The 11,186-nt window shown below is 33.4% G+C and overlaps 2 protein-coding genes across 4 annotated transcripts; both read right to left on the reverse strand.

The window, feature by feature from the left end:
* Nucleotides 1-1,269: 1,269 nt before the first annotated feature.
* LOC120120845 (chloroplastic import inner membrane translocase subunit HP30-2-like) lies at nt 1,270-3,608 on the reverse strand. 2 transcript variants are annotated; one of them, XM_039140376.1, is made up of 5 exons: nt 3,143-3,608; nt 2,867-2,986; nt 2,138-2,264; nt 1,565-1,857; nt 1,270-1,475 (listed from the first exon to the last, which is right to left on the reverse strand). In XM_039140376.1, the coding sequence occupies exons 1-4, from the start codon at nt 3,403-3,405 to the stop codon at nt 1,687-1,689; spliced, it is 681 nt and encodes a 226-aa protein (XP_038996307.1). In that variant the 5' UTR covers nt 3,406-3,608; the 3' UTR covers nt 1,270-1,475; nt 1,565-1,686. The 2 variants fall into 2 exon arrangements, with proteins under 2 accessions (XP_038996307.1, XP_038996306.1); XM_039140375.1 differs by having other exon boundaries at nt 2,867-2,982; nt 3,079-3,608.
* Nucleotides 3,609-4,328: 720 nt separating this feature from the next.
* LOC120120799 lies at nt 4,329-6,162 on the reverse strand. 2 transcript variants are annotated; one of them, XR_005515934.1, is made up of 3 exons: nt 5,480-6,162; nt 4,543-4,694; nt 4,329-4,449 (listed from the first exon to the last, which is right to left on the reverse strand). XR_005515934.1 is itself a non-coding variant. In XM_039140332.1 (1 exon), the coding sequence occupies exon 1, from the start codon at nt 5,870-5,872 to the stop codon at nt 5,432-5,434; it is 441 nt and encodes a 146-aa protein (XP_038996263.1). In that variant the 5' UTR covers nt 5,873-6,161; the 3' UTR covers nt 5,212-5,431. The 2 variants fall into 2 exon arrangements, 1 of the variants encoding a protein (XP_038996263.1); XM_039140332.1 differs by lacking the exons at nt 4,329-4,449; nt 4,543-4,694 and having other exon boundaries at nt 5,212-6,161.
* Between the last annotated feature and the right edge of the window lie 5,024 nt (nt 6,163-11,186).

An 11,186-nucleotide genomic window follows, 5' to 3' on the forward strand; every position in this document is an offset into this window, starting at 1 on the left:
AGACTACAACTTATACTGCAGATTCATGACTACTGTTGTAGAACGATTCGCAAAGAACAGTTGAACTGTACTCCACACATCTGCAATAGTTTTAACTCCAACAAACTGAGACAATAGATGAGGACTAATCGTTGATAGTAGCCAGGACGTAAGGGCACTGTCCTAAACTACATACTCCTCATACAACTCATTGTGAACAGAGGCACCATTCTCATCGATAATAGTTTCAGGCAAGGGTTGCAGCTGCCTAGTTAGTATGCGTTCAAGACGATGACTGCGAACTGTAAGCAAGACTTGCTGCTTCCATAGCAGGAAGTTCATTTCATCAAGAACAACGTTGACCTTCATGTTGGTGAAGGATTTGCCAGCGTTGACAGAGAGCTCCATTGCAAACACAGCAAGACTTGCTGCTTCCATAGCAGGAAGTTCATTTCATCAAGAACAATGTTGACCTTCATGTTGGTGAAGGATTTGCCAGCGTTGACAGAGAGCTCCATTGCAAACACAGCACGAGCAGGAACCACGCAACAGAAACGAACAAACCCTCAGGATCTTGAAACGAATGATACCATAATTGATCTCTTAGAGAAATACAAAAGATGAAAAGAAGATTGATATATTGAAGAATACGTATCAAGATTTACAAGGGAGAACAACTTTTATAATACTTCTGCCACACAGCTATGAATAACTGAATCCTTATTACTTATCATAACTAAATCCTTATTACTTATCATAAATAAATCCTTACTACTTACTAACTGCGTGCTAACAACCACCAACTCCCTTAACTAATAAAGTCACATACACAACTCTTATATTCAACAAGATGCTATCAATGGAAACACCCTTTTGTGTCTTTAATGAAGAGATAACTTTAGGTCCTTTTTTATGTCTTATGAATGTCGATGTCATCAATGGGAACACCCTTTTGTGTCTTTAATGAAGTGATAACCTTAGGTCTTTTTTTACGTCTTATGTCTAGTTTCATGCCTTAGAAACTTATTAACTTTCAGTTTGGTAATGGAAAAAAACTCTCTTTCAAACGGTCAGATAAAAGGGGTCTCGCATGGTCAAACATGTTAAATCAACTGGCTTAACACACCGCGTCAACATTCCGTTACTATAGTAATGGCTGTTAACGGCGAGATCGATTTGTTATAAAACAAAAACGTTAGTGATCAATTTGTTACTTTTGAAATTTCAGTGGAGAAAACAAAAACTTACTCAAACGTTACTGATCATTTAGGTAGTTTAAGCTACAGAAAATTTGTTTAAAGAAATTTAAACCATGTTTATCCAAATTGGATGCTAAGAACAGCAAGAAATAAAAAGGAAAATTCATTTCCTTGGAGAAGATACGAACTACCCTTCTTTGGTTTCAGACAAATTGTAAAATTCTTCTTGATGGTGAAACAGCTTAACGATATACGCTCACCTTCGTCGCCCCTTGCTTCTGTTTCAACTCGGGGTCCCTAAAGACAAATATTAGAGCTGAAGGTGAGAAAGGCACCAGTGGTCAAGGGCAATGTATAATTGTCCTACATGGAAGATAGAATTGAACCTCTGAATATTATCCAAAATAAGGAGCCTGGGTCCGGGTGGTATTTTCACATCTCTAAGTGCACTGAAACACAACATGAATGGGCGTATATCTACACAGTTCATATTAATTCCGAAGTTGAATCAAGACAATCCATCTGCTTGCCTATCCGTGAGTAAAGGCAATGTGCTATCTGTTAACAAGCCTTTCATGAAATTCTTCTCGTAGTTCTGCAGGCCGAGACTACTCAACATGGACCGTGTTCTGGAATAGTGCACATCCTCAGCAGGCGGTTGAGAAAACTTATGCCCCAACTGTATGATTAATCACAAAACAGAGGTTGTTCAATATGACACTGCAGGCTAGTATAACAATATTTCAAAGCAGTATCCATTCAGAATATGAAGTTTAAGCTTATGGATATAGGCACTCTCAATTCTCAAAGAACAACTGATTCTAAAGTTTGGGCACAGCATGTTATAACAGCTTTTAGGTTTATGCTAGCTCCATCATGTTCATAGCAAGTGAAGCAATTAATAACCAGATATTGAATAACACATTGATCTCAGGTAGGTTAATGAGATGATAAATCACCTGGAAAAGACCGCCTTGAACAAGAGCGAAAGAAATACCAGATGTAGCAGCATTTGCAATCTGATTTGGGCCACCCATACCACTGACCAACGAAAATATGGCCCCGGAACCGAAAGCTGCCACCATGCTGCAACATACAGTATTTTAGCTTAAACAACAATGTAAACCTAACGTATAATGATCATCCAATACAAGATAAAAAACAAAGCCAACAATTCTTTATTCAGAAACAAGCTTGGTTCATCTATACAATCTTCAGATAGTCTCACATAAGTCATAACAATCCAATAATGCTCACCACATATGATATAGCAATTCTTATTTATGATGAGCTGAATGGAGATACAGAAAGCAGATTACCCCCAGGAAAGCATGATGTAAAAGCGAGGGTGGTCGAATCTAGAAAAACAAATGTGAGAAGAAAAAGAGTGCATATTTTTTTATGGACAAAGGAGCTCCAAGCTTCAAAACTGCTAGGGAAAAATGCTAGTTCAACAGGACAAAAGCTTCAAAATTTGTTATCTCCCTAACAACTCGAAATAATATATTCAACTCATCTCCCTTTCGCCTGTCACCAGTTAAAACAAGTCCTTTATAACAGTCAACAACTGGTACCTTTTATTGGCTTATTAAACTATGAACCTATGACCAGTTAAAATATCCCCCAACTACAAAACAACATTAAAGAAATCAATGGAGATAAAAGAAAACTGTGATGAAAAGGTTAACCTAGATTGGACATCTTCCTTCCCTCTCTGTCTTTTCATAACACAAGATATGCCTGCGTTGACACCAGCCATCACGGAAAAATTTCGAGCTTGTATCAAGGGACCTCCTGATAGAGCCTGTAATCAAGTAAAAATCTATCGTACATAAAAAAAATCCATACACCGATCAATAATTCTATAAAGTTAATGAGAGATTCTTTGTAAAACAATTACAAGATTCTTTGTATGTGAAAACATGGAGGTGGTAAACAAGAGGGAAATGAAGAGAAAGATCTGAGCTTGCTTGAGAGAAGCCATGGCCTGAGGGTCGAGGGAAGCCTGAGGAGGAGTTGGCAGAGAGGAGGAGACATCGTTGGTGGGGGTACCCATGAAAGCACCGATAGAAGCACCCTGAGCAGCGCTGGTGGTCGATACCACGGCGGCGTCCACGGGCAACGACTGCTTGGCTAGCCATCCCCTGTAATTGTTCTCCACTTCCTTGAACTTCGCTTGCAACAGTTCAAGTGGGTTTTGTTGTGGCATCACCATCATTCCTTGCATTTTCCTCCCTCCATTTCCTTGGAAATTTTTTAATACAATCTGATGCTCCAAAGGATAGAAGAGGAGACTGTAGTGCTGGTGTGCTGCCGCTGGAAATGGATATAGATATGCACATATATATTTGGTACGGCACCGTCACGGACTAAGGTCCACCCTAATATTTTTTTCATCCCAACCAACTCGTAATTTCCTTTCACCGTTTAATATTTTTATATTACTATTTGATAATTTATTAAAGAAAAAATAAATTTTTGGTTTAGATTTTCTCTTTGTTTGTGTTTAAATGCTAAAAACAAGTAGAAAATAATGAAAAAAACCAATTAAACTATTAATAAAATAAAAATCCGATTGTTGGTTTGGATATTCTTTTTCTCTATCTAAATTAGAAAAGTTTTTAATCATACATATTCTGATATCCTCCTGCGTACGATTTACATTCAATCATACCATTTAAAATAAATAAATAAATAAACTTCCGATTAAACCTTTTAAATTATAATATTTAATCAATTGTATTTTCCTTTTCAAAATTCTTTTGATTTTCCTCTTTTTTAACCTGTCAAAAATGTAAATTATGCTATTGCTTTACTATTGATAGTTTTAACTTACTGAGTTTATTTTGTTTATTCATTTATCTTTTAATCTTTGAAATAAAAGGAGGTAAAATGTTGAAGTTCAATTTAGAAGCTAATCCCTTTATAGCATTCATGAATCTATGTATAGTGTAAATGATTTTCATCAAAACACGTCCATGTGAAATTGCATTAAATCCGGAATTTTATCCAAAATCTTTGAAACCACATGTTCCAGTAGAACTGAAAATGTGTTATTTCACTCTCATCATAGAGAAGACGGCATGCAACTTAAATCAAGCAATTAAGCAGTAAGAGAATCAATAACCAACTTGCCTATATCTCCATTTTCAGTTGGTAAACAATGTTCAGACCTCAAAATTATCTATTCAGAAAGATGACATCATAAACTCATGTTCACAACCAGACGTGCAGAAAGACACCCCACATCAGTTTGTTATCCCCATCAAAGCTGCAAAAACGTGGCGAATGGTTGAAACAAGTCAGCACATAGCAGTTTCCATGAGCAAAACTGTGCCATTACAAGATAGATATATAATTCTACCTGGTTGCTGTCTGAAGATGGCAACAATATGTTCGACTTGAGTAAGGTTGAACGCCCTTGCATTCTACAGGAGATCCCTAGCAGGACACAAGCATAACATGGCACCTTTCCATTGGTTTCTCCATCCAACAGAAGCAATGAAAAAATTTTGCCTACATAAGAATGATTGAAAATAAGTCGGAGATTTCAATTCACAACCTAGAAATGGAACAAAAAAAGAATTCATTCAAGATTGCAAAAGCATATTTAAACTTCCTGAATTGCACACTTTTGACCCTGCAAAATCAACACATGCTTCAGGATCTCATATAAGAAATTGAGAGAGAAAAAAGGAGACTAAAATAAACTTGAAAATATACATCACATGACAAATAGCCATGTCATTTCTCTTCGACCTGCATTCAACTAGTGAACCAACAAAGCAAAAAGTTACAGAAGCACATCAATATGTACCGAAGAATTAAGAAACCATGATAAATCACCATACATCCACAACTGCATATGCTCAATAAAATAATTAAATGAAAGTGAAGCATTAACAATTACAATCAACATATATAAACAAGAAAATTCAACTCCTATAAAGAACCTAGAAGCACCCTGTAGCTGTCAAAGTTGATAAATCCAAGTATAAGAAGAGTTAGAAAGATACTAAATTAAACTCAAAAGTTTCACAACAAAGCTAAGAGGAACTAAATAGCATTAGGTAAAATAAGAAATAAAAGTGTTTCCTTTTCCTACAGGCAGGTACCGTCCACCAACATCAAAGTCAATTACCATGTATCCATATTTGTCCCATGAGAAGCAAATAGGAACACTTAAAGGGAAACAAGATATACGAGTCTTTAAGGTTAATAATAGGATATGTAATGTAAACCCTAATCTAATCTTAGTTCGTATCCATGCCATCTCCGACTTGGCTGCAGATTGGACTCACAGCAGAGAAAGATCTCTCGAAAGGAGAAGGATGGAACTGTGCATCACGCCTGCGCTTAAAACCACAGCCATCGGGGGATGGGGAATTATCGGCATCGAGTTTCCTCCTGACGCCTCTGACCGCCTGTTCCTCAGCTTGAGTGAGGGGAAAGACCTGGCCGCTTGCTCGGCAAAGGGAACTATGGTTATCATACAAAATTCTCTGGTTACAGTTCTTGTCACAGATGTGTGTGATCCCTGTTAGTTTGCAGCGATACATGTTGCCACAAACATGCTCGTTTTGACATTTCCAATCGCATTTGTGAACAAGAAAAGGACCATCACGGCCCAGAATAGTAGACAAATAAATAACATTTGCAGGGGCAGCAGCCATGGCTTTGCCGTATACCTCCATTTCCTTTGAGACCGGAAAGTCCTTTTTCTGGGGATGAAGAATCCGCACCGTGTAACGCTCAAACGTTCTTCTGCAGAGCCCAACAGAAGATCAAAAATTGGGTCAACTCTCTTTTCCTACTAGCTAATTGCTACTGCTGTTTTTTTTAAGGTCAAAAGTCTTCACTAAAAAAGTAAACTCCTGTTTATACAAAATTATCAAACGACCCAACCAGTTAAAGATCAAAGTTTTAAAGAAACGATCTTTATTTCAATTATCAAAGAAACAAAAGCACAGAGCCCGTCACAGAAACAACCACCCGCATACATGATCAGATTGTAAACAGATCTAAAAACGGGCACGAAATAAATAAATTGTCCTAGCTCCAACACTGAAAAAAGCACAAAACTTTTAAAAGAAAAGAACAGCAAGAGAAAGGGGGGACTCACCTAGAGCCGGAACAGTGAAAACAATCAATACAAATGTAAACCCAGAAAGAAAAAGAAGAAAAAAAAGGAAGAAATCCCTTGAAGTTGCAGCAACCTAAAGAGAAAGAATAAGGGCAAGATGAAATAAAAGGGTAGTAAAAAGGGTAGGGAGACGATTATATATATAGAAAAATGGGATAAGTGGAATATGGATGGGTCGCAAGAAGGGCCGACGAGTGAGGTTGAGTTGACGCGAGTCACCTTACTTAAAATAGATTTGGTAAATAACACCATTTACCAATAAATTGTCGTCTCACTTTTCTTCTGGTCATTGAAATTTAAAAACATTTAATTTAATTATCAACTTTCTAATTGCTCTTTTTTTACCACTCCCTGTTTACATATATTATTTTAATATTATTTTTATTATTATATTAGATATTTTATTCATATTTAATATAAAATTTGTTTTAATTAAAATAAAATAAAAATCTTTTAAATATCAAATCATAAATCCTAATTTATACTCGTTCAAACCCTAATTCATCTCGAAGCTCTAATAGTGAGGGGATGTATGAATTGCGTGATTTGGGTGTCGATATTTTAGGGTTTGAGTACTGTGACTTAGGATTTAAGTGCCATAATTTAGAGATGGGATGTTGTGATTTGGAGTTTAGAGTTGGAATTTAGGATTTTTAGGATGCTATTTGAGATTTGGATTTAGGGTTTAAAGTGTGATTCAAGGGTTTATATTTTTTTTTATTTTAATATTGTGTGAAAAAAATATGCCAGATCATTAAAAATATTAATAAAATAAGTTAGAATAATCAAAACAAGAACAATTTGAAAGTTTAGTTATTAAATTAAAATATTTAAAACTTCAATGATTAAAATAAGAGTAAAAAGATAATTGAATGATGAATGATATAGTTTACCCAACAAGATTTACATTATTTTTGGTAGGATGGGAGTGGAGTTAGGTTTGGGCGTGGGTGAGGGACATGAAATTTAAATGCCAAACAAATGCAGATGTAAATGTAAATGCATTCAGAATCAAAGACTCCTCCGTTTAAATATCCACTCTTTACTTCTCTACTGTCACGTGTCTAACGTTTCTTTCTCCCACTTTTTGTCGCCTTCTGCCCCATTTTCTCTTTGACTTTTTATCCCAACGGATACACCACACCCTTCCCCTTTTAACCTATTTTATTTTTATAAGAGTTAATTTCTTTTAACATCCTCAAATCATTGCATACATTTAAAATTGGTCTTCTAACTTCAGGATAATTTAATTAAGCCTCAAAGTATCGTATAACTTTAATCAACTCATTTTATCAGCTTAATAATTGACTTATATCTTAAGTTTTAGATCAAATCTAGCATACAATACGTTTAAATATGTGATAAAATTATAAATACATATGCATTTATCAACCAAATAATTAAAATTTGACGTATTTAAAAAAGTAGTTCTATTAGATTTTATTGACATTTTCTAATACGTCACAGCCAAGCTATCGATGCAATGTATATACATGCTTATAATTTGATCTATATATTTTAAATACACTTGACGTTCGTTCTGAGCTCACATTTAATGTTTAAATTTGCAAATAGGCTAATAAAAGGACTTTATTGATGTGATAATAATATTTTATGGTATTGATTAAAATATTTTAAAACTTAAATATCAATTTAAAATTTGAAAGATAATTTAAAGACATTTAGTAAATTAATCATTCCTATAATATGAAGAGACAATAACAAGATTGGTCGTTTCACATATAAAATTAAACAAAGTAGAGTAGACTTTATCCACTAACATTATGATCAACGGTATAGTTAATAATTAGGCAGCCCACTTGTTCGACCCACAACCACCTAACTCTGTTAAAAAAATACGTACAGTTTATTTATTTATAGGCTTAACACAAAAATATGTATCTAAATCTACTTTGAAATAAGATTTGATGTACAATTAATTTTTCATTAAAAATATATATTTAAAGGTTTCTATGTTATATTTTTAGGTATCTTGATAAGCCTGTAAATGAATTGAACGCGCACGAACGGATGTATGTTCATGTTCGTTTATTTAATAAATAAACGAACATAAACGAACACGAACATAAACGAACAAATTTTTTTTTGTTCATATTCGTTTATTAAGGAATATAACTTGTTCATGTTCGTTCATTTAATAAATAAACGAATATAAACGAACACGAACATAAACGAACACGAACATAAATGAACATGAACATAAACGAACATAAACGTTGGAGACCCTACCTTCCATTGTTCTTTCATAAAAAATAATCGACAATGCAAATCAACTAAATCTACAGTGATAAATAGCGTAAGAGCTGATTAGCAGTGATGAAATATTTGAAGATATCAAATATTTCGATTGATCTTTTAAAGATATTAAATGATTCACACGACTTTAATTTAACGATATAAAATTTATCTTAGTGGTCCATGATTACATATGAACAATCATTTTCCAATACGTTATTCTAATAAATTCGCCGGCTAAAAGTTTTGTGACATCAATGTCAGACTTTAGTGAGGTTTGTTAATAATGGTCATTTCCGTTGGCAGAGTATAAAATTTAACAGCATGAAGATTTCGAACGGTATAAATTGGACTACAAGGCAATAACATAGATCCGAAATCCCTTCGATGCTACATATCGTAACTGATATTATTGCTAAACCACCATTCAAAATTTTAGCGTACCTAAAGTCTACTCCACAACTAAATGTCACACAAGAACTATGAAAACAAAAGTTCATTGTCAAAGTGTATTTTCTACTTATTAATGGGTTCTTCTTGGAAAACTCATTACTGCCGCTATTACACTCTTTTGCAGAAATTACATAGAAACCTTTGTTTTGTTTTCTGGCAAATTCTATATATTTTTCTCTTTACTGATGCTCATATACTTCCGATTGTTACCTTTATCTTCCCATCTATTTCTAGAAAGAAGTATAATGTTTTCTTGAGTTTTAGATGTGAAGATACCAGCAATAACTTTACATATCAACTATTAAGTCAAATAAAACAGAGAAAGAGATGAAAGCATATCTGTAAAACTTCAGATTGCACTATAATATAACTTGTTTTGAAGCTTTCAGCGATCGTCTCCACTCTCTAGTGAACACTAGGGTTTGGGAAAAAAGGGGAGAAATGAATATAGGTGTGAGGTGCCTCACGGGTTAACATATTGGATTTAATCTCCAAATAAAATTGGGTTAATTATGGAATTGGTCATCATAATATCATATTAATTAATATTTTTAAGATACTTACAAATTGGTCACCAAAATTGATTTAAGAAGATTGAGTTAAACATAAATGAATGAACATAAGCGAACATAACCGAACGAACATAAACGAACATAACCGAATATAACCGAACGAACATAACCGAACGTTCACGAACGTAAATGAACGAACGAGACCTATGTTCATGTTCGTTCATTTAATAAATAAACACACATAAACGAACTTCCCGCCGCACGATTCATGAACGGTTCGCTGAACGTTCAGTTCATTTACAGGCCTATATCTTGATCGTAAAAATTATTAAACTTAGTCGTTATCTGACACGTGGCATGCGTATAAAATTTTAAAAATTATTTTATTTTAAAAATTATTTTATTTTAAAAAAATAATATTATAATTAAAAAATCTCAAATTTTACATTTTTCGTCGTCGGCCAGCCACCATTGTTCTGTGGCCGTCACCGTTGACATTAGGGGTGTGCAAAATGATCTGATTCGATCGATCTGATCCGGTGACCCGATCCGAAAATTCAAATATTCGATTCATTTTTTGATTTTCAGATAATTCGGATCGGATATCCAAAAAAAATCGAATAATCGGATTGGATACAGATCGGATAAAATCCACTTTCAGATTATCCAGAAAACAATTGGTCCTTTAAATTTTAGATATATTTAGCACAATAAATGAGTAACCCACTCACCCATTAAAGCTCTAACTCAATAAAAATTAGAGTATTTAATTATTTATTGTGTGTAGTAATTAAATATATTTATATATAATATAGTAGAAGTATCAAATATATAACATTAAATCACAAAATTTAAAATTATAAAATTAATTTTTTATTAAATTAAATTTTTATATTCAGATTCGTATATTTGGATATCTAATCCGGAAAAATTGGATACCCGAATTTCGGATATCTAGTTTTTTCGAATTGGATACGGATCACTATTTTAGGTATCCAAAATTTTCGGATATCCAAATTTTTGGATCGGATCGAATCCAATATATGATTTTGCACACTCCTGGTTGACACTATCAAAACTATGGGTGTTCAAATCCGAGTATCTACATTTTTAGGTAGTCGAAATACTTGGTACCCGAGATTTTATGATCACGAAAATTCCGCCCATAACCCAACGCATAAGAGATGGGTATCCGTAAGTCGGGTACCAGTAAAATACAGATACCCGATTAATATTTATTTTATTTTCTTAAATTTATATTAGTTTTTCAGAAAATCTACATTAAAAAACATAAAATTAAAAGTTTAAAAGTTTATAATACATATCATCAACATAAAATTTATAAATTCAAACTATATAATTTAAAGATAAATTTTAAAGTATTAAAATATAAAATAAAATTATAAATTTACAAATAAATTTAAAATAATGTAGGATTGAAATAAATAATTTAAGATATAATTTAAATATTAAAGTTAAATAATTTGAAAAAATAGAGATTTAAAATGTTAGCGTAAATTAATTTTAAAATTAGTAACGAAAAATTTAATTTAAAATACTAATAATAAAATAAAAAAAGAAAACCGGGTCAGCAGGTACCCGATTAAGGGTAATTTTTTGATCTGGGCCTGACCCGAAATCCGC

The sequence above is a fragment of the Hibiscus syriacus genome, unplaced genomic scaffold (assembly GCF_006381635.1).
Source record: "Hibiscus syriacus cultivar Baekdansim isolate YM2019G1 unplaced genomic scaffold, ASM638163v2 tig00110348_pilon, whole genome shotgun sequence".
Taxonomy (NCBI): domain Eukaryota; kingdom Viridiplantae; phylum Streptophyta; class Magnoliopsida; order Malvales; family Malvaceae; genus Hibiscus; species Hibiscus syriacus.